The 23,815-nt window shown below is 40.1% G+C and overlaps 2 protein-coding genes across 4 annotated transcripts in view; one reads left to right on the forward strand and one right to left on the reverse strand.

Annotated features, from left to right (window-relative positions):
- Nucleotides 1-549: 549 nt before the first annotated feature.
- Nucleotides 550-2,556, forward strand: LOC5568662 (protein-lysine N-methyltransferase EEF2KMT). The gene is made up of 4 exons (XM_001652447.2): nucleotides 550-652; nucleotides 1,014-1,204; nucleotides 1,272-2,088; nucleotides 2,147-2,556. Exons 2-4 carry the CDS (start codon nucleotides 1,100-1,102, stop codon nucleotides 2,263-2,265), a joined length of 1,041 nt encoding a protein of 346 aa, XP_001652497.1. The 5' UTR covers nucleotides 550-652; nucleotides 1,014-1,099; the 3' UTR covers nucleotides 2,266-2,556.
- An 11,623-nt stretch (nucleotides 2,557-14,179) lies between these two features.
- LOC5568661 (transcription initiation factor TFIID subunit 6) overlaps nucleotides 14,180-23,815 on the reverse strand; it is a 32,213-nt gene continuing 22,577 nt past the window's right edge. The window contains exons 3-4 of one of the 3 annotated variants that reach the window (XM_001652445.2): nucleotides 23,467-23,774; nucleotides 14,180-14,551 (exon numbers count right to left, since the gene is read on the reverse strand). In XM_001652445.2, the coding sequence (XP_001652495.1) occupies nucleotides 14,304-14,551; nucleotides 23,467-23,774 (556 nt within the window). In that variant the 3' untranslated portion in view covers nucleotides 14,180-14,303. Of the gene's footprint in view, nucleotides 14,564-23,013; nucleotides 23,239-23,466; nucleotides 23,775-23,815 lie in introns of those variants that run through there. The other 2 variants (XM_021850099.1, XM_021850100.1) reach the window with 2 other exon arrangements.

A 23,815-nucleotide genomic window follows, 5' to 3' on the forward strand; every position in this document is an offset into this window, starting at 1 on the left:
TGAACTATCATGCGGATGAAGTTTTTCTTGATAAATCTAATTTCGCCATATGATTAAAAACATGTTTAAGAATATATGGGTGTAAAATATTAAAAAAAAATCAGCCATCTTTGCATAGTTTTGCATTTTTTTAAACATTTAAGACTTTTGGTTACTATTTTAATAGGTTTACAAGTAGGTATTAGCACAAATAATAAAAAAACAGGTCCGTTATATTATATATAGAACTTAAATGGCACTGAGAATCACAAAAAGTTGGAAAGATCGACCCAACTTATCTGGGACAGTTGAATATGTTGTTAATTACTTTTCGAAGTCGCATTTTTTACTCCACTTTTGTATCGTCACCACAATAAAATGTATGACATACGTAGCATAAAAATTTTATTAACATTTATCACTTATTGTATATGTTAAACATCGAAATACAATGACTATTTAAGTATTTTGGCCTAGTCACCCTAGCAGACATTTATATCGTTTTCCATCTCGTGGTGAATTGAAGCAAGAATCTCAACATACTTATATGACTAGAAGAGATAGAAAAGCCACTGTCAAATCAAACTGTATACATACAAGACAGGCAGTAGCAAAGCAGATAGGCGAAACAGCGTAAGGCAGCCAAGAAACTCAAAGGAGAGAAACAAATACGGTATATCATCCGGAGGCAAAATATTTTGACATCGTTAATACCATGCTTCTGCGCGAAAATTCAATTAATTCTATAATACTTGAAAGAGGAAAAAAAGAGCCACGTACAAATGAAAACACTTGTAATAATACGAATTATAAATAAACTTGCCATTCAAATCTGCCGCAAAAACACGATAATTAACTACGGCTAATTATTGCTGCGAATCTGCAGTTCGACTTTTAGCATTCCGTAAGAGAATACAGTGGAAATTGCGTTGAAATTATTCCAAATACCAATCTCGAGACTATAGTTTTTGGGCCATTCAGTCGGAAATGTATTCATATCGCGATCAGTTCACTTATCATTTTGTGCAATCCAGCTTTCGTGGCAGATCTTCAAGAGGCCCCCATTGTCACGGTCATCGCCAATCAGATACGCTTCTAGTGGTGCAGCGCGCCAGCAGCAATGTTTCAAAAATGTAAAAATAAAACCATGCGCCCTGAGGATGCCCTGGCACTAGTTAGAAAGAACTTTTTGTGTGGGACGCCTATTAATCAGATAGATTGGCACGTGAGTACTAGTCCTCCGAAGACCATCAAGGATATTTGTTGTATTTTACTTTCTTTCTTTCTTCAAGGGTCTTTTGGACGACATCAATTGGGACGAGCAGGAAGAATTATTAAACCAAACGGTGAACAATACCCTAGTAGTTCAGTATCCTTTAAAGTTAGGATACCAAGTAGCATTTTTAAAGCATATTATACACCATCTGAATAAGATGAACATAGAACAGCACGACCAGCTCTACGAAAGGTACTGCGGATTACTAAGCCAATCAGGAATGGAGGACCAAGCTGGATTCAGTTACAAACATTACGAGTTACCTGGAAATGATGTGATTACCTTGAAAGAATCGTCTGCGTTCATATCGGAGGGTACAACGGGGTTATGTAGTTGGCAAGCCTCGAAGGCTTTGTGTGAGTTTATTACAAATAATCTAGAGGACTTTCATGGCAAAAATATACTGGAACTCGGCTCAGGTGTAGGATTAACTGGAATATTCATGGCGAAACATTGTGAACCATCGATGATAGTTCTCTCAGATTACCACAGCTCGGTAGTTGGGACGCTAAAGCAAAACGTTGAGTTGAACTTCCCCAAGGGCGCAAAGGTCGAAACTGACAACCCATTGGTAAAATGTTTGGTCGATAATGGAGATTCAATAGTCGCTGTGATGGATCTGGATTGGAGTTATATCAATGCATCTAACATTAACCAGCTAATCGAACCGGATGTCCTCGTCGGAGCGGATATCGTGTATGACCATGCCCTGTTTCAACCTTTACTCATCGCTATAAACTACGTATTCGCACTCACGAACAATAAGTGCAAATTCGTTCTGTCATGCACCGAACGCAACCAAGATACGCTGAACGACTTTTTGGAAATGCTAGGTAGTAGCAAATTCCCCCTTTTATAATATTTGAGTGTAATAATGTATATTTTTTCCAGTGACTGCCAAGTTCCGAATCAATGAAGAGGCGGTCTGCTCTCCGAAGCATTTCCAATGGGATGCCACCGCTTCGAGGATCAGAATATTCTCCATTACGCGTGATTGGAGCTTTCAATAAATCGACCCACTAAGCGAACGTGTACAACTTTTTCAAACAATGTTCAACTTTCCTCAAATCTACCTACAGCATACTATATATATATAATATATTCATCAGGTTCCTTCCATAAGCAAGTCCGTGCATCTTTTCTATTAAAGTTTTGAACTTTTACAGCTTTGGGCCTTAGGTCACCTAGCGTCGTTTTATTGCTTTTCCAGTAGGATCTAGAAGTAGTTTACACTTTTCACGTTGTGTTTAGAGAAATGGTACAAAGTAGTTGTCGGAAATAAAACACAAGCAAAGCAAAAATGATTTATTTAATTCATTTACCATGTGCATGATGACGAATTGCCTTCTAAACAGATAACTACTTGGTAAAACGTGGCAGCGAGACAAAAGTGAGCTACAATTTCATAAGGTAACCGGGGTATGGAGATCGCGGAAAACCATACGTTTTTTAGATTCTCATTATCTTTATTATCCAGATTTTCAGCCGATTGCTGGTTTATCTCCACACCGCAACAGTAGTTGATCAGCAATGATTGTACACCAGCTAGACTAGATCGGGTCGAGGATATTCATGGATTGGAAATTTTAAAAACAGTTTCTTCATCCCTCTAAGATTTTTAGTTACCTTCAAGAATTTATGCTGGATTCAAAGAAGGGTCGCGAACTATTTTTGTTGAATTCTATTTTCTAAGATATGGAAAAATCCAAAGCTTTTTAGGTGATGGGCTAGTGGTGTAGCCAACGAATATTATAGTAAAATTTTCTCACATAACAAAAAGATAATAATTTTATGTTGATTGTGATAGTAACAAAAAGAATGAATATAAGTTTATAATAATGTATATTTTAAAAGCCATTGACGTAGTCAGGGTGAAAGCTGATGAGTAAAATTTTATAATAACAAAATTCATTTGGTATCAATTTCAGACTTTCCACCTTCACCAAGAAAATAGAGAAAGGATACATGTTTTCTCCAATGGCCTGTTCACAAATTCCATAACGCTGAAAGGGATGGGAGGACGTCCTTAAAATGTTACAGCTCATACAAAATTCGTACAATATTCATACAAAAAATATTTAAATAGGATGGGTGGTGTCAAAAATGGCCGTATTTGGCGTTATGAACTTTGTGAATGAAACCCAACCGTGTGGACAGGAAGGGCTAACATAAGCGTAATGTTAACGATGTAAGAATTTCCTTACGGTTTGTTCTGGCAAAGCAAAAGTTATCGGATATATTCGAGTTGCCTGTGAAGGAAAATACATCAGTCTGGCACGACACAGTGTCTATTTTGCCTTCTTTCTTCTTAGCAATGGGGGGATAATCTGCTCAACAGACGCCGGACCAAGGTCCGGGAGTGTGGGGTTGGAGACCATTTACTACATGCAAGCAATAAACAGGACTACACCCCCGACTCTCCGGAACCACCAAGAAGGCATTGCTTCGGATAGGGACTATTGCACATCGCAATCTCCAGGTTAGCTGCGTAGCCATGCAGAACATCAATGGCACGCTTAGGGGGGTCCACCAAGGTAGCATGCTGGCGCTTTGCCAGCTTCCCAGCTGGTCCTTACCTCCCATTGTCCGCTGAAGGCGGGCAGGGTCGACCACAACGCCCGCGCCCAGCTGCACCGCAGGTATCAAGAACTGATACTGCGGGCTTCGCAATTTGACCTACTGAAGGCTCAGGCCCTATCAGCTAGCACCAGCTGGGATTGCTGACGAAGGGGCCTCCACCTGCCCCGAACAACCAGAGGCTCGTATCCAACCCAGTAGGCCGGCGCTACGACAGCAACGCTACCAGGATGTTCTCCCCGCGGCCACTTAATCGCTGTAAGGGTCGAATTCGACCGTAGGGCCGACTACGACGAACGAACGAACGAACGAGAGAGAGAGGAGAGAGAGAGAGAGAGAGAGAGAGAGAGAGAGAGAGAGAGAGAGAGAGAGAGAGAGAGAGAGAGAGAGAGAGAGAGAGAGAGAGAGAGAGAGAGAGAGAGAGAGAGAGAGAGAGAGAGAGAGAGAGAGAGAGAGAGAGAGAGAGAGAGAGAGAGAGAGAGAGAGAGAGAGAGAGAGAGAGAGAGAGAGAGAGAGAGAGAGAGAGAGAGAGAGAGAGAGAGAGAGAGAGAGAGAGAGAGAGAGAGAGAGAGAGAGAGAGAGAGAGAGAGAGAGAGAGAGAGAGAGAGAGAGAGAGAGAGAGAGAGAGAGAGAGAGAGAGAGAGAAGAGAGAGAGAGAGAGAGAGAGAGAGAGAGAGAGAGAGAGAGAGAGAGAGAGAGAGAGAGAGAGAGAGAGAGAGAGAGAGAGAGAGAGAGAGAGAGAGAGAGAGAGAGAGAGAGAGAGAGAGAGAGAGAGAGAGAGAGAGAGAGAGAGAGAGAGAGAGAGAGAGAGAGAGAGAGAGAGAGAGAGAGAGAGAGAGAGAGAGAGAGAGAGAGAGAGAGAGAGAGAGAGAGAGAGAGAGAGAGAGAGAGAGAGAGAGAGAGAGAGAGAGAGAGAGAGAGAGAGAGAGAGAGAGAGAGAGAGAGAGAGAGAGAGAGAGAGAGAGAGAGAGAGAGAGAGAGAGAGAGAGAGAGAGAGAGAGAGAGAGAGAGAGAGAGAGAGAGAGAGAGAGAGAGAGAGAGAGAGAGAGAGAGAGAGAGAGAGAGAGAGAGAGAGAGAGAGAGAGAGAGAGAGAGAGAGAGAGAGAGAGAGAGAGAGAGAGAGAGAGAGAGAGAGAGAGAGAGAGAGAGAGAGAGAGAGAGAGAGAGAGAGAGAGAGAGAGAGCAGAATATTGGAGAACACTGAACAGGCAACACTTTAATCCCATTCAAACTTCTTCGTAACAACAACACATACCCAACTTATACCCCGATAACACGGATCGACATCTGGGTCGATACATACATTGAGCTGAGAAGATCACTTTTGGCAAAACATCACTCCACTACTGGTTGGAATCGTATTTTGTTGTCTCGGTAAGTGCTGCAAGTATAAGCCCTGCCGAAGCCATCTCCTCTGGATACTGCAAGAGAAATTCTCTTCCCCTTCACCCCCCACAATATATCTTTAAAACTGGAGACACGCGATCACCTATGATGAGGAGTGCACTACCGATTGCACGTGACACGGCTAGATCAATACATGTGCGGAGCTTCGGTATCACCAATTTACACCTATTACACACGGGTCGAGAGCAGAATCTACATCCACTATTCTGTCGGCAATAGTATTTGCATAACAACATTGGATTTGAGGGTATTCCAATTTGGATCGCTCAGTCTGTATGTATACAATTGGACGATGGTCAACACGGGGTCAACTGTTTGCGTAGGTCAGTACACATGAGTATGTGTCTGCCGAAGCTTGGGTCATGACGGTACAATACAACGAACTATTTCTCTTCTCTCACGCAATTGCTACAACGCATGGGTATGGAGCAACAACGCTGTGGATCATCCACGTCACTACTCATAAGTTTGGCGATGATCAACACCAGGAAGGGTTTGTTGGCTAGGCATGTCAACAAGAAGCGATATGTGGAGCTACGGATGGTGAAAGCGAATGAATGGTCGTTGCGCTTATATTTGCTATCAGTATGGATGAAGATTCAAGGTCATCATTTCTTTCGGAAACATTTCGTTGCATGGAGCAATGAAGATCGGCTTTCAACGGTGGTTGTTGTCATCACGGACGATACAGCAATCAACATCTAATTAGCGATTGCATTGACATGGGTCATCGATTGCTACCAATGGTTTATGAGTGAAGGCACTCGTAATTTTCCGGGACGGTGTTCCCAAATTTCCAAAGGCAGGTGTGATTTTCGAACGAAATCGAAAGGCGATAAGGAGTTCGAAATCACTTTTCCATCTTCTAACTGGATGTAGATCGGAACCTCAATTCCAATCCCAAGGCGCTGATAGGTCAGTGCCTGCCAAAACCAAGATCAAATAGTTGGAACACTGTTTGATTACGGACGAGGACGTTTTTCCACGATTTCAGCACGGATAGCTGTAGATCGGCGTCTTCCACGGAAAAGTAGATCGTCAAGGGGCGATTTACGATATCGGCAACCCAATTGATTCAGAAATATGATATCCGATAACAACAACCATCCGACTGGCAAAGGAAGGCATAACGACTGAACTTAACATATGCAAACATCTGCAGATTATTTCGGATTCACAATGACTGGTGGTATGGATGTAAACCAGTAGATACTGAACTAATATAGGAATCGGAGAGAAACAAACCACCACTTGCGTATCAATATCTCTCGATGGTGGGTGAGAAGATACGTGCTATGGAACGACGGTTACTGCAACGATCGTACCCAATGGATAGAGGACTGTTAAAAAGGCATACACAATACACATTTACTCTCCCCTCCCCCACTTCCCATCCCACTAACCTCGGAATCAACCTGTGAGTCCACACTCCCTTGGTGGAACTGTCCCAAGCACGTTGCCATTTGACCATAGAGGCCAGCCTGGCAGTCCTGCGTATGCCTCTTGTGCCGCGCCTTTCACCATACCGGTGATGACGCAGAGTGCATCGTGTGACACGGTACGGTACGCGCTCGCAACCCTCAGGCATATTAGCCTATAAGTACTCTCCAGCTTGCTGTCGGTACTTAAAGCCGTGCCCCAAGCCGGGCCACCATACCTCAGTATTAGACCTGTTCATATTTGAAAAAATGTCTGGAAATCTACCGGTCAAGCAGTATTCCGAATTATCATGCTAAGAACAATGTGTGGTCAAATTTTCAGCTCATTTGATAAAGATTTCAATATGCTTCAAGTTGGAAATGTGTTTTTGAGCTTATATCAAGGTTTGAAAAATCATAACTAGCATTTGGAAAATCAAAACCACTTGCTATTACCACTACTTGAAAGCTAATTCTATTCTGTTAAAGTTTGTCGAACACGCTAATAAGATCAAATCGAGTTTTAACATTGTTTGATCGAGATTTGTTTTCCGCAGTACCCTGAAATCACAGTTTTTTGAATATAAATGGTACAAAAAACACACATTGACATTATTTTTTCAGACCATAGTCAACGGGAATGGAACATTGTAAAGCTATGAATTCATTAACCATTAACAGCTTACATGTTACCTAAGGCAATAAATTACAAAAAATGCCCAAAGATCGAGCACTGCATCGCAACCTGATGATAGTTAAATCACGCATGACACATGTACCGACGAATGAATGAATTGAACAAGTTAGCATTGCTTTTTCTTTCCGATTGATGATTGTTTTGATCGCATTTCATTGACGATTCAGAACGATTTGAAAACAATCATCATCATCGACTGAGAAAAAGCAGTGCTAACGTGTTCATTTTTTACATTCCACAAAGCTCACGATGGTGCTCTTTGCTCCCCCACAGCGGATTCACATATGTGCTTCCTAAGTTACTATTTTTTACAATTTATTTTCGTAAGATAACTTGTAACTTTCAACGGGATTGAGTTATAGATATGTGTAGTTATCATGGGGCCCAGATAGCCGTAGTGGTAAACGCGCAGCTATTCAGCATGACCATGCTGAGGATCGTGGGTTCGAATCCCGCTGGTCGAGGATCTTTTCGTAAAGGAAATTTTCTCGATTCCCAGGGCATAGAGTATCTTCGTACCTGCCACACGATATACACATGCAAAAATGGTCAATCGGCAAAGAAAGCTCTCAGTTAATATTGACCGTTGCACGAATTTTTAGATTCTAATGAAATTGTTCTTGTGCCGGAGACAATTTGCACACTCCTTGACATCAGCAGGCGTATGATTTGAAAGCTATGCATGACGTTTCAAATAAATTCAAAGCAGTCAAATAGATTGGGTGAATACTACGTTATGGTTATGTTTATTTGAAAGCAACCAGCATTGATGTTAAAAATCTCCACCGTATTGTCAGCTACACCCCATTATCAGAATTCTTTTACATTGTTCTTTTTACATGGCCCTTGGAAGCGCGGACGGCAAACGGGAGATTGGGGAAGGGATAAGCATTTTATAACAGTCAGCAGCCGTAAGGCTCATTGGGAAGTTTTTTCTTTGGAAAACTATTGATTGTTGAATCTATTATGGTAGAATCATCTAAATCATATCCAGAATTAGATATGTTTCCCACAGATTCAGGATATAATAGATTATCAAATCGGCATTCCTTTTAACGGAAGAGCTTTCAGCAACTTGATCTTGTCGTTATCTAACGGTTCACTCAAATACTCTACGTTGAGAAACGAACTCAACTCGTCATCAAGAGGTGTGAATTCTCCTCTGGTCACTGTAGCATTCTTTCGGTGGCGTTTCTGGCAATGTTCGGATTGAATTCCTGGATCGATCCAATTTAGTTCACCGGTCGATAAGTCAAGAGCTTATTCACTGATTTAATAACGCTGAAGAGGTAGGATGGGGGTCTTTCGGATGTTACAGCTCATACAAGATTTGTAAAATGTTCATATAAAATGCGTTACATGGTGGTGCGTGGATGTCATTTTTGGAGCACAAAATCAAAACAAAGACGAAAAAAGTTAGTATCAAAGTATGCTGTTAGACTGATGTGTGAGGTGTGCAAATATTCACTGTGCAAAAATTTTCTGCACAGTAGTCTAATAAGGTGCAAAACGCTCAATAACTGTGGAAGTGCTCATAAGAACACTAATCTGAGAAGCAGGCTTTGTCCCAGTTGGGACGTAACGCCAGAAAGAAGAAGTGTAGTCATCATGCTCTGGAAGATAAAAATCCTAAATTTTCATACAGGTATGTTTTTTAGAGAGAACACTTCCTAAAATTGGTGATTTTCAAGAACCTCGAAGCACAAACCTCAACCAAACTATGTTAAAACTTGCTCCAATCGTAAAATCATGTTCGACAAAAGTTCGTAGAATTGAATCAACTACTGTGTAGAGGTATTTCCAATAATTTTTGGGGTTCCGTTCAATAGTTATGATTTTTTATAGCTTGAAATTATCCTAAAAATACATAATTGATTTGAAGCACACCTAATTTTTCTCCAAATTGATTGCAATTTTGACCAGAAGTTCATTTTAACATGAAAAATCTAAATATTGGTTGACTGGTTGATTTCCTGACATTCTTGAAAATATGAATAGGTCTACTCAGTATAGACGAGGCGACACTGACCAGAAGCTTACGCTTACTGGTGTACACCGCAGAGCTATTGGACATCATCCAGGACAGTGCCACAATAGCTGTGGAGGCTCTCTTGCAGGCATAATCGACGTGGCTAAAGAAGGTAAGCTTATCGTCGATTATCACCCCCAAGTGTTTGACGGAGCGCTTCGAAGTGATCGTGCAGTCGCTGCACCTACTTTCGGTTGTTGAATCGATTATCGACGTGACGTTTTGTAGTCCTAACCTTTTAGGTACCATGAACTGGCACGTTGATGACGGTTATACTCACAGCGATCATCAATCGATTCGCTATAGTTAAATACCAGGCGGGCGGAAGGCAGCGAGATGTAACTCGACCCAAGCCTGAAGTTGGAAAACAGCGGGCTTCGATGGCGAAGTATTCACTGAAGCCCTGAGGCGCGAACGGAACACTCTGGATCTAAACGGTGAAGAGCTAGTTGCTGCGATATCACGAGCTTGTGATGCTGCCATGCCGAGAAAGGCCCCTCCTAGAGAGAACAGGCCGCCGGTGTACTGGTGGTGCGAATGAATTGCAAATCTTCGAGCAATCTGGCTTCGGGCTAGACGTAGAATGCAACGCGCACGAGAAGCACAAAGTGAGGAACGCGGTGCAGCATTCAGAGAGGCAAAGTTATCTTTCAAGAAGGAAATCAAGAGTCGAAAACGGGAATGCTTTGATAGTCTCTGGAAGAGTGCCAACTCGAGTCCGTGGGGTGACGCCTACAGAGTGGTAATGACTAAGACCATAGGCGCCATAGCGCCCCAAGAGAAGTCGCCCGAGTTGCTGCGATCGATAATCCATGTACTCTTCCCGCATCACCCCACAAGCCCATGGCCCTCAGCGCGGTATGCGGCAGATGAAGGAGGAGAAGTGGCGACGGTGACGAACGAAGAGTTGGTAGAAGTCGTGAGATCATTCGCGTCAAACAAGGCACCGGGACCCGATGGTATCCCAAATGTTGTCTTAAAAGCGGCAGTGAATACTGATCCAGAGATGATCAACACCACGATGCAACGCTGCATAGATCAAGGAATCTTCCCGGATGTATGGATGCGACAGAAAATGATGCTACTACCCGGCGGCGTACTACTAGATAAGACGGGCAAGCTATTGGAGAAGTTGATCCTCAACAGGCTAGTACCGTATACGGAAGGTGCGGACGGCCTGTCCAACAACCAGTTTAGATTCAGGAAAGGTAAATCTACTCTGGACGCCATCCAGACGGTCGTTCAGACTGCTGAAGTGGCAATCGAGCATAACAGGAGCGGCGTCCGTTACTGCGCGGTATCTTGAGGCGGTAAAATGCGTGGGCTATCGTTGTTTGTTTGTTTGTTTGTTTATTATCGACACTTTACACCAGTGTGGTGCATTCGTGTCCGATTGAATTTAGATTGACAATATAATTCATTTCTATTAATTAGTTATTCTATCGACAAATTCAATTATTAATTATTCTACCTAGATTTGCAAACAATTCAATTATTATTTATTTTTTTACATTTTCTAGATCGGGTTATCCTCCAACCCACATCAGAAGATTCCAATGGCTCTTTTTGTTCTTTCTCTGTTTCAGTTTCCTTACAGAGTTCTGTTTGATCCTTCGACCTTGACGCTTGCTCCTGGGCAGTGCGTCAAGAAAGCCCGAACAGTTTTTTTTTTTATTCTTTTTGGGTCGCGCGCTTATTTTTTTTCCTGAGTGCTTTTTCATAGCCGAGCAAACGAGTGAAGCCGAAAGTGGATTGTGGCTGCTCAGTCAAGGATAACGGATCAATTGGTGAGCTCGTTTCATGCTACTATTTCTAATCTATAAAATATGTATGACTGCACATTCAATCGTTACAATGGTGGGATGTAAATATGATTTTTCAACAAACTATGGATGGTTCGTCACTGTGAGTGTCGACACAAACTCTGATTCATGATTTATTTATGTTTAACATTTTTTTTTCAGAACACCTCTTATATACCTTTATTTTTGTAATTAAAAAAACTTTGAATGGTTCGACACTACAAGTGTAGACTTGCGAAAGGTTCACTTTATTCAACAAACTTTGGATGGTTCGCCACTGTAAGTGTCGGCATAAGAATAAGAGTGTTCTATGATGTCCCAACCAATCGAGTTTTTTGTTTCTTTTCAAATGAGTAAAATATAATAACACATGCTTTCGTCCTGACAGTCCTGAATGGTTCGTCACCTCAAGTGTCGGCATAATTTTCCTCTACATAGAAATTGTTCATATCAAATGAAAATATTATATTTACGTATAATCATGGTCTAATCGCTTATCAAAGTGAATCCTATGACCCAACGATCCTCCCCATTAACAAACATCCCTCCCAGTAACCTTTGTGGAGATGCAGAGGCAAACACGGTCTCCAAAAAGCAAAGGTTACACACTAACATTCCTTCCCCCAATCCCACCTGACTGCAAGGACGTGGCCGGCGCCGTTATTGACCTTGTATAAATAGAGGCACTGAATTATGCACACTGAAGAAGATTATGGCCAATCCCAGCCGAACTTCTAGTTGATTCTTTGTGCATTTTCACTGACTTCGGTCAATCACGGAATAGCAACCATTGATATGTGTAGTCAGTCTAAGCTAAGCTTTCTCTGTTTCAGTTTCCTTACTATGCACTCGCCCTTCATCGTTCTCATCACTCGACGTTCGGGTTGACAGTAGCCGCTTCGTGGTGATTTGCAATTCGTCATCTGTCGCACTATCATTGCTGTTGCCGTCGTCGGCGTGATCGTCGTCTTCGTCGTTATCGTCTACGTCGATTTGATGCTGTTCCATCGGTTGGTTGTCATTGTGGTTCGCTTGGCTGATAGTAGAAACAGAGCTGTGTTGCTGTAGGTTTTGTTCAATTTTTTTCTCGTTCGATGATGTTTTAGGTCTATCGTCTTTTGTGTAGGTAACGAGTGAGGGTTGATTGTCGATAGTGATATAAGTCGGTACCGGCTTCTCCACTCGCATTCGCACCAATCTCACTCCGTTTGGCATTCCGGCAAAATAATGTCTCCACACTTCATTGGTAATGGAGATGACTTTGCCGAACTGTTGCAAGTAGTCGGATATAGTTGTATTCGACATCCGTGGCGATAGATCGTGGATCCTGATGGTGGTTGTTGGACCATCCACGTACATTGGGATGTAGTATCTCACTCCGTTATACCCAATTGAGTATTTCAGGTGATGCTGTTTCGCTAGGCGAAGGGGCAAACCTGCGTTGTGCATTTCGATGTACACACAGTTTCGTAGAGTGTGGAGTTGGATGCTCCTAACATCGACCATATCGAGTTTAACGATATCTTTGAGGAACTCCTCCACTTGATTCGCTGGGGGACGCTTCGGTAAAACGCTGAAGTCCACTACAAGTGTATTCTTCCGATAAGAAGACATCTTGAATTTCGTTACAGCTTTCGCGAGAAGTTTGAGACATGAGTGAATACGTCTGTCGCGCACGAAGGGCAACTGTCAACTGGCGTGGGCTATCGCTCCTCAGCTTGCGCTGTTGAACGCATTTCACCGCCTCAAGATACCGGTGCAGTTGTGTAACCTTCTAGAAAGTTATTTTGATGGTAGGATTCTACTGTATGACACAGAGGAAGGGCAGAAAAGCGTTCAAATTACCGCGGGAGTACCTCAAGGTTCAATCCTGGGCCCGCGGTTATGGAATGCGATGTACGATGACGTACTGAAGCTGTCCCTTCCGACGGGTGTTAAGGTTGTTGACTTCACCGACGACATCACCCTAATGGTCTATTGCGAATCGATGGAGGAAGTAAAGTTGACAGCAGCGCACTCTATCTTCATAGTTGAGGAATGAATGAGGTCCAGGAAATTGAGACTGGCACATCACAAGCTCAATCTTGGTGGTGGTCAACAACTGAAAGTCCGAGCGTAGGGTGCCTTTCTTGGTAGGTGATTGCACCATATAATTCAAGCGATCCTTAGACATCTTAGGGTAACGATCGATGGAAAGCTCAGCTTCTTGGTTGATTATGCTTGCAAAAAAGCATCTACGGATATTCCGACGCTTTCAAGGATGATGTCTAACAGTTCTGCTGTAAACGAAAGCTTCTGGCAAGCGTGGTGCTATCCAAGGGTGGACGGCGGCTATCAAATAGGAGTAAAATTCAAAAGCCGCCAACCTAAGTCCAGAACCAGTTTTAAGGCTTAACGCGGAAAGGTAAAAAATATTATTCGCAAAATTACAGGTAATAAATACGCTTGAAAGATATTGTTTGCAAGCAGTTATTTGCTACATACAACTGCAGTGCGCTGTTGGCAATTTAATCAGCAAATTCTGCCAAATTCACAAAAGGGATGTTTTCGTGAAAATTGATCACGCATTCACCATTGTTTGGTCGTAATTTTGTATGGTTGTTCACATTTTAGAACCTGCGACACGTTGGGGTAGCAGTAAAGAACCGCCAGTGCCACCCTTGGTGCTATCCATACTTAGATATGGAGAACCTATCTGGTCAAAAGTGCTTAGAACGAATAAAACCCAAAGCAGTTGGAAAGCATTGGACCCATTGACTAATACCATATGTGTCAGATTGGTATTCAACCATGGGGAAGCATCCAAAGAATGTGTGGAAATACCATGTGATTGTTTATCATATTATGAAGGAATTTCATTGCTTATGCCGTGCCGACCAAGTTTAAAAATTAGTCGTATGGGAGAAGTACTTCTCCGCGACGACTTCTATTGAATGCACTGATCCCTCCTAAAAAAATCGGAATACGGATTTCGGATCATCTAAAACGCTTCCATCAGTTTTACATAAGATCTCATCTACATCTATATTCTCACACAAGAATAAATTCCCAAACATTTACTCCAACACATCATTCGAAAACCCATCCCGGTTAAAACAAACTCACGGCTTACCTTAGCTTACGCCAGATGCGATAGATCATCCAGCTCCGGAGGTGTCGAGTGCTGTAAGCTTCCGGTTCCGGAAGAACTGCCTCCAACGAACAGTGGTTTTGTGATCACGTTGGCTGTCGGTCCCTGTCCTATGCCGGACGGCTGATTGATGAGCACCACTTTTTGTGCACTGGACGACTGTGGTTCGATTTTGATTAATCCTGACTGCGATGTGCCACTGGTGCTTGCCGAGCGTTGACTTTGTTGTATGATACCTACAAAATCATCTTTGGATTGGTTTGTTGTTCAGGAAGAAAGAAGAAAATTGTTTCGTTGGAATTATTGTTTGGAAATGTTTGCACCGGATGCATACTACTTGAGGAATTGCTTCAATACTCGCATGCTTGCTCGGGTGTTAGTGCGTTTATTGCTATACAGGAAAACTACACTTTTACAACTCTCCCTTAACTCATACTTTTTAAATATACAAATCCTGACAACGCAGTTTGATTTATTTATACTAATCTATAAGATTTCTGGGCATCCATAAATAAAGAAAAGACTCGGCTGAACCAGAGTCTATATTTACAGAGTTGCGGGAAGAACCCAAGTAACCAAATGGCACTATAATTCGCCCTCCGTGCCAATATAGTGCTATTATACAGCTGACAAGCTCTATTTTAGCCGTACAATAGCCCTATAAGGCCGAAAAGGCGAATTAGCGGGCTAGTGGTTACTTGGGAAACTTCTTTTCAGGCCTGAACGTTGAACGCTATAGAAAGAAGATGGGCAGTTCATAAAAGGTACGCAATTTCTATAGGAAGCTCTACGCATACTGGTAGGGGAAGTGGTGGTAAAATGAACAGGGGTGGTAAAATGAACAAAGTGCCTTTTACCGAGAAAAAAAACAATTTCGATGAATTTTAAGCACGCACGGACGATTTAGAGCATAAATCTGAGCGTTCGAGTTGATACGTAGGTCAATTGAAGTGAAAATATCAACGAAAACTAAGATTTTAGAAAACCACGCTTGAAAATTAGAACTGACGTAACTTTTAGCTCGGAAGACTTGAGGTTTTTCAGTGAGGTGAATATCGTTATGATATGATGTCAAATCTGATACCTTTATAATTCTTCTTGAATGGGTTACAATCATTAATGGATGTATTTTCGGTAGGGCAATAAATATTTTCAGAAATATATGTTTTGCTCACGTTTTTTGCATGGTGTTCGTTTTACCACCAACCGCTGTTCATTTTACCCACATAGTGCAGGTAAAATGAACATTTGCATCGCTTTTTGATAGCGATGAAAATATGTGAAAATTTAGCTATTTTAGTCTGAATCTATGTCGCTGCTATAGATTACATCCCAATTTTTGATGTTATGCGATAGAACTACACAAATTTCTCGTTTTTCTATCAGAAACAAGATGATTTCCTTAAGGTGTCCATTTTACCACCCCTTCCCCTAACACTTTTTGCTGCGAGCCGAAATATGAAAAGTAACAAGAAAAGGTAATAAACATAATTTTAATAGACGAAATTTGAAAGGTAAGGTAATAGACCTAAAAGACGAACGAGAAGTTATCAAAAGGAGGAAGCAGCACTTCAACGAACACTTGAATGGCCCTGGGATTACAAGCAGCGAGGGTCAAGATAGCAAACACTTCGTGAGGAACGTTTCTGTGTGCTATTTAGCGTTGCATACTGGTGTCCCGGTAGATCACTGAGCCAAATCGGATACAAATAACCAGAACTTCCTTTTTTGCCATCATTCGTACAACTAATTGGTGTAAATTTGAATTCAATTCAACTAGGGGCCCAGATAGCCGTAGCGGTAAACGCGTGAGTGACCATGCTGAGGGTCGTGGGTTCGAATCCCGCTGGTCGAGGATCTTTTCGTAAAGGAAATTTTCTCGATTCCCAGGGCATAGAGTATCTTCGTACCTGCCACACGATATACACATGCAAAAATGGTCAATCGGCAAAGAAAGCTCTCAGTTAATAACTGTGAAAGTGCTCATAAGAACACTAATCTGAGAAGCAGGCTTTGTGCCAGTTGGGACGTAACACCACAAAGAAGAAGTCATTAGGGCTCTAACTCTCAAGAGGAATACCCCCTTGAAAATCTTACCACAATTAATGAGCTATGCCAAAAGGTAAATAAAGAAATATGAATCCAAGTTGATTATTCTTATATTTTTTTCGCAGTATACCTACATATGAAATATTATATTAGATCAATGATATATTTGTTAGGGGGCCTTCCTTAGCCGAGTGGTTAGAGTCCGCGGTTACAAAGCAAAGCCACGACCTTCAGCATGGTTCGAATCCCGGTCGGTCCAGGATCTTTTCGTAAAGGAAATTTCCTTGACTACCCAGGGCACAGAGTATCCTCGTACCTGCCACACGATATACGAATGCGAAAATGGCAACTTTGGCAAAAAAACTCGCAATTAATAGTTGAGAAGCAGGCTCTGTCCCAGTGAGGACGTAATAACAAGAAGAAGAGGAAGAAAAACAAGATATATTTGTTATCTTCGGGTTATTTATCTTTGGCTAACTAAGAAATTGATTTGAATTTTCAAATCAACCGTGTTTGCAAATAAACTTGTACCTATGACATTTCATTTTGAAACTTTTCTTATTGAACTTTTGTGATTATACAGTGAAACTTCCATGAGTCGATGTTCTATCTATGGAACCATACTAAAAACAAAATGTTATGGTTACTATGATGGTCCCCTCAAACTGCTTTCCAAGCATTTCTGTTCCATTACTCGATATTTCGATGAGTCGATGGTCCCTTCAGATTATGAAGTTGTTAATGAACAACTTTGCCGAACACACCAAGTATCGAACGTCACAGTAAATAGTTAGATTGTGGCACCACCTATGCGGACGACTTATGAACTATACATATATGTCAGTAGATGGTCTTCGTGGTTACAAAAAAATTTCCCGATGATATCAAATGCCGGAAATGCTTCGGTACCGAAATATTAATTCTGTCCCGCCAGATTGCGTCCCTGGCCCATAGTGCATTGGGGGTAGGTGTTTTACCCAAGTAACCAGTAGCACGCTAATTCGCCTTTTCGAGCTCATAGGGCTATTATACGGCTAATATAAGGAATGTCAGCTGTATAATAGCTCTCAGAGCGAATTTAAGCGCTATTTGGTTACTAGGTTATAGTTTTATAGTTATAAAAATTTGAGGTAGTTTTTAATTCGTCGCAGAAAAAAAAATGAAAATAATTGGTTGAGGTTGGGGCGGACATGCGGCTTTGGTGCATTCTATATGTCCGATACCGTAAATTCATACGCTTTATTTAAAAATGGAAAAATATAAAGTTAGTGTAGTCTAATATTACAGTTAACTCTCCCTTACTCGATATTGAAGGGACCATCGAATTAGTTTTCAAAATTTCAAACTTTTTATTATTTTGACAAAATACATTCAGAATAGTTATTTTAACGTGAGAAACAATACAATTTTACCACATTTACCTATGTGATTTTTTTACCGATCAGCAAAAATTGAAAATTTAAGCTCCCAGAAATTGGCAGTAAACCTTAATTTTACTATCAATATAATCATAATATTCAAATTCATGAAATTTATTAACGTTTGGAGGACATTTGGAACTTTTCATGGAAATATCGAGTTAGAGAGGTAAACTTACTTGGAAAACTGAAACAGGTAGCATCGAGTTAGGGAACATCGAGTTAGAGAGGTATCGACTCACAGAGGTATCAAAGGATCAAAGCATGCTAGATTGAAGGGACCGCGCATTACATTGAGTTAAGGGAAATATCGAGATACAGAATATCGAGTAAGGGAGAGATGACTGTAGTTTATATTTTATGCTGAATAATAGAAGCATAACGATTTATCTCAACATAGTCCATCGACCGGTCGGTTCAAATTTTTAACGGTCGGTTCAAATATATGGTAGGTGGTCAATCGACCAGCCGCAGATCTCGCATCGTTTTTGTACGTATTTGACGTTTACACACTACCGCAATCTACACATGGATTTTAGCATTGTGCGTACATGTTACCCTGACTATGATTTTGTTCATGATTTATCCTAAGTGATACGTGTTTGTCTGTGCTTTCTATATGGGACATTTTTTTTATTGGCATTTACCTCAGATTCTTACGTTAATAAAAAATCCAATCAGAATTCCAAAAATCCTTGGAGAATTATGGAAAATCAAAACCAATTGCAAGGCTTTTTCGAAGATAATAAGTCTTCGAGCTGTTTAGTGGAATTTGTATCCTTTGACAGATACGCGTATTTCGACCTCAACTGTAAGGCCGTCTTCAATGTCGTGTACAAGATTCGTCGTGTACTTCGTCGAGTCTAGTACACGATACTGAAGACGGTAGAGGTCAAAATACGCGTATCTGTCAAAGGATACAAACTCTAGTGGAATTAAATGGTATAGTACTAAATTCGTTTTTTTCATCTACTTCTTCGAAAAATTTTTGCATAAAAACTCAGAATTGCGAATAAATTGAAAAACAATGCTTGTTGTTTTTATTTTCTGATTTTTGTTTGAAATCTTTTGAAATTTGTCCCTGCCCTTAGGTGATGGGATTGACGGTGATTCATCAAGTGATCACATATTGTTGATGTTGTGAAAAATTACTCTAATGCTAATATATTGATCGCGAAAATTTATCGTAATTATAACTTATAAAATGTAAGCTAGTCTAATAGTTTTAAGTTAAATAACGACATGTGTTTCAATGCTTAAATATATTTTACACTTGATTTATCACACCTTCAGCATGAGTTTATTTGCTGTCGCATGATCTAACACCAGTTAGCTACGCGTAATGCTGGAGGGACCGGAAGGGCCTACTACCAGTCTCTACTAACACTCAAATCACTAACAAGACTGGAAAACCAACGATCACCTTCATCAGTAGCACTATTTCTAATAGTATTTTAAGTTCAATATACATAAATCTTTTTCAGTAGATCATGAGGCGCAAAGTGGGTGCGGGTGGTCTCTGCGTTTCACAGGTCATTGAATGTAGACTTTTATGTTAGGTTTACTAACAATGCAGTAATTATTACCTTAGTAATACCGTAAGGTGCCGTAATTCAGCGCATCGCCAAAATCCGCGTATTTGGTCCGAAATTTGTCGAAATTCAAGAAAAATTTTGAAATTTGTCCATACCGCTATTTGTATATGATGGTAATGCATCATAATTCCAATTAAAATTATCATTAACAATAATTTACAATTTTTAAGAAATAGTCCAAAATGTTCTGAATTACGGCATTTTACGGTATTGCGTTATCTAGTAAGGTAGGTTGTAGCGGTATTAGAGATAGTTTAGTAGTGATGCTGATATATGTAAAATAATTAGAAAACTTATGACCCTGTAGTTACTGAAATGTTTCATTTTTAAATGTCTTTTATAATATTATACTATATTGTTGAACAAAATGCTGTAATTTATAACTTATTTAATTCTCTAAGCATTTTTGCACTACTTTGCATTTATCACACCAACACTGGCGACATTAGCGTTCTTTGGATAGTATTTCTGTTATGTAGTAGTAACCTCTATTTTTTTTATTCTAACGATGTCGCCGCGTTAATTTTATCATAACGATCTTTTATCTACATCCGTCGAACCATTCTGAATGGCCGTGGTAAGAATATCACCAAGAACTTCTCACATGCAATAAAGCTGGATTGTCCTACATTGAAACATTAAGATTTTTTCTCTTTCAAATAAATTTTATGTGGTTCATAATCAGTTTCAGGGATTGGTATCAGGGGAATCCAAAGAGCGAATTTTGTATGACTTCAGTGTAGGCCAATACTGCAATAAAGCATGTTACAATCACTAACATTTCTTCTCTCTCTATCCTTGTTTTCATATTTAACCCGCCACTACCACGAGCAACAATTCATCGGAGAGGAAGAACATCCCTTATCTTAGCAGCGTAATGGCCGAGGAGACGCGGATACGGGAACGACCGTCGGAACCAACGGATCAACGAAGGATCGCAGCATCTTCCTGCTAAATAGGACAAGTATCGATATAACAGTATAATTTGGTTCAGACTTAAATAACAATTTAACATTCATACTTGTTTTTAATTATGAATCGTGGTTTACGGCTAACCAGCCGAGTGGAAGTTTAACAACTACCGAAAAGCTAAACATTACATATAATTTGCAATTGGATTAGATGGACAAATTGATGCGAAGATTTGCGAAAAAGTTACACGTCTACTCAGTGAGAATTGAACTCACGACTCCCCGATCTCTAGTTGGGGCGCGTTACCACTACGCCATGAGAGGACTCATGAACGCAGAAGTTAACCTGGATTCGATTTCAGCTGAAGAACGTCGCGACCCATTGGAAGCTTACACAATAGAAACCTCAGCCAGCACAGTTGCTGGCTAGTGTAGTGTGCTATTCCTATACCTAAAAACAATGCGCTCTCGGGCTAGGCATTGGATATAGGTATATATAGACAGCGTTGTGTTTGGATGGGCATCTAATTCTTCCGAAAGAGGTGCACTTTGCGAAAAAGGACCACTTGATTATTGAGCTGAAATCGAATTCAGGTTAACTTCTGCGTTCATGAGTCCTCTCATGGCGTAGTGGTAACGCGCCCCAACTAGAAATCGGGGAGTCGTGAGTTCGATTCTCACTGAGAAGACGTGTAACTTTTTCGCAAATCTTCACACCAATTTGTCCATCTAATCCAATTGCAAATAATATGTAATGTTTAGCTTTTCGGTAGTAATTTAACATTGAAATTTAAGACTATCATCTCACGTAGAAGACAAGGGTAATCACAGTAGCATGACTAAAAAGTACACTTAAATGACAAACTGTTTTAAATTATTTCGAGTAGACAGTAATAATACAATAATGACACTACTTTTTCAAACAAATTCGGGATGGCTTATTTTCACAATGTTTCCGTTTCAAAAAAGCAAGGGAATATGATTAAAAAAAACTTTGGGTGTAAAACAAATCATTCCAGATTAAATAATTAGTTACACAGGTAGTTTACTTGACTGTGTTTGAAAAAGTTTAGATAACAAGGGGGATTCTAATTACTGAAACGACAAATCAAATTGGAAATATCATACAAACAAATGACATGACGAAACAAAATCATGGTACAGCAACGACGTTGAACAAAACTTTAATACACGCAGTTCAGATGAATAGTTACGAAATAACAGATTACTTGCTTTAATGCTTGTTTAGCTACATAAGTAGATCGTTTTCATGGCAGCGTAATAGCCGAGAAAACGATGAGTATAACAATTCTATAATTATATTCTATAATTATATTATATATCTTATTATAAATTGAAAGGTAAGTCAAATTAACTAAATATTTGACTAATAACAAATTTGTTCCACAGAGCTATTTACAAAACACCACACATAATCCCTTCTTTCCCAAATCCTTAGGCAAAACACTTCACTACCGCTATATGTATGACTGATTCCATGTTCTTTTGACCTTGCATCATTCATATGTGTAGTGGAAGTCTAGAGTAAAAGCAAAACTTAAAGAACCTTCTGGTCAAAGAAGTTGCGTTGCCTACTTCCCAAACTTCAAAACGCCCGGTGTATTATGGAAGGTGTGAATTTTTAAACTTATGCTGGAGACTTGGCCCCTGACCCCCTTGTACATCAATAAAATAAAATAGAATCTTTTGAAATTTTTCATTGTATTCATAGTACACAATTAACTTAATTTGATACTCTGTTTGATTCTACAAACCAAGTAATTATGTTAAAACTTGTTAAAATTAATATTTCTGTTGATTTTGAAATAATCATTTTGAATGTAAATCAATTTCACTAGCAATTCCCTCGGTAATTCATTCGTCAGGAAAGAAAAATAACAATGTTATGTAATATAAATTGAAAAAGTAATGTTTTTGTTCATGATAATTACTGTACTGACGACTTCCTCGATAACTTTTCTGTCAAACGGAGCTCAGGTTTCTTGAGATGAAGTTACAGAAAGACTTCATATCAAATCAAAAGGAAAGGATCCCCATAAATTTCCATATGCAAATCAAAATATTTTTTTTTTCCTAGACTCTTGCACACATTAATAAGCTATGATAAAAGGTGAATGGAAATTCATAAAGTTTCCAGAACGTATTTTAAAACTACATTTTTGAATCCCAGGGCCCAAATGGGTTAACCTTTTTTTTCTCTGTGTAAATATGCATTATATTTTTTCTCTACTCACCTAACCTTTGCATTTGGAACAACAAATAAACAAAAATGATGACTTATTTTGAATCCCGTAGACTTTTTACAATGATAGCCATTTATCGTCTCGGAATTATTAATGTTTTATTCAAAACTAATTTTGCAAAATGCTTTTTAGCTTCTAAATTGCATTAGCGATGCATGTTACAGAACAGTCTATCAGCAGAAAATTAAACATTTCAAAATTATTACACATATGTTTTTAAAATGAAGGTAACCCACACGTATTCCTCAAGTAGATACACGTTTGTCATCTAGTAAACTGATTCATAATATAAACAGAACATAAATTGCACTTTAAAATAACAACAACCTATCTTGCCCATTCTTGTCCAACACATTTTTGAAAACGACATTCAAAAACTTATTTTGCCTTTTAAAGCAGTTTCCTCAATATGTTATCACACATTCCGGATGTTCGGATCCTAGTAAAATTTACTTCAACAATTTTATTCAAATGCCTAACCCAACCGCAGGCAACATTTTTTGATGGGGAAACCCCGATTGCATGTTCTCTTAGTCTATAAAATATTTTAAACAGTCGATATTCGGTATGCAAAATTTTTTAAATCTAGATAAAATTATTGAACGCCACATCCATAGCCACCACTTTCGCATGGCATAGTCTTTGGTAAGCGTTGATCCATTTCTAACAAAAATATTCATCGATTTCTAAAAAAAGGAAAAGCAAAATTATTCTCATTTCGAATGTAGGGAGGATACGAAATGTTGGAAGGAGAAGTTGTATCAAAGCTAACCAGCGAACAATATAGGTAGTACATATACATACGATTTACCCTCAAAAACTACTCCAAATGATTAGTTGGAACCGTTTTATGTTAGTAGAAGCATTCGTGAAACTATCCAGTAGAAAAGATTAATAAAAGTTGGGGGACCTACCTTGCGATGGGGAAGGCGTTTGCTGCCGTTGGCTAACGATGACAAACTTTTGCTGTTGGCCTCCCGTTGAAGGGCCACCCTGCGAAGTCTGTCTCTGTATCGGGCCGGAGCTGATCGACGACGAAGGTTTGCTCGCACCGGCAAGGGGCGTTTGAGGACGAGCCGGAGTGCTGCTGGATGCGGTCGTTACAATCGACACATTGGCCGCCGAAGCACTGGCGCTGGTGCAGGCAGGAGTAGGCGGAGGAGCCGTTCGTGCCTTAATGACACCTTGGTGCAACGTGGGTCCTAAGAAGCCGTAATCTTTCCTGAAATGAGAATTTTGTGATGAGTGACATCGGTAACTTAC

Source organism: Aedes aegypti, chromosome 3 (genome assembly GCF_002204515.2).
Source record: "Aedes aegypti strain LVP_AGWG chromosome 3, AaegL5.0 Primary Assembly, whole genome shotgun sequence".
Classification (NCBI taxonomy): domain Eukaryota; kingdom Metazoa; phylum Arthropoda; class Insecta; order Diptera; family Culicidae; genus Aedes; species Aedes aegypti.

Excerpts from the sequence above, each read along its gene's own strand:
- LOC5568662 (XM_001652447.2), top strand. The coding sequence starts at position 1,100 with ATGTTTCAAAAATGTAAAAATAAAACCATGCGCCCTGAGGATGCCCTG. Across the intron at positions 1,205-1,271 it reads TTAATCAGATAGATTGGCAC|GGTCTTTTGGACGACATCAA; the intron begins GTGAGTACTAGT and ends TCTTTCTTCAAG. Across the intron at positions 2,089-2,146 it reads CGACTTTTTGGAAATGCTAG|TGACTGCCAAGTTCCGAATC; the intron begins GTAGTAGCAAAT and ends TATTTTTTCCAG.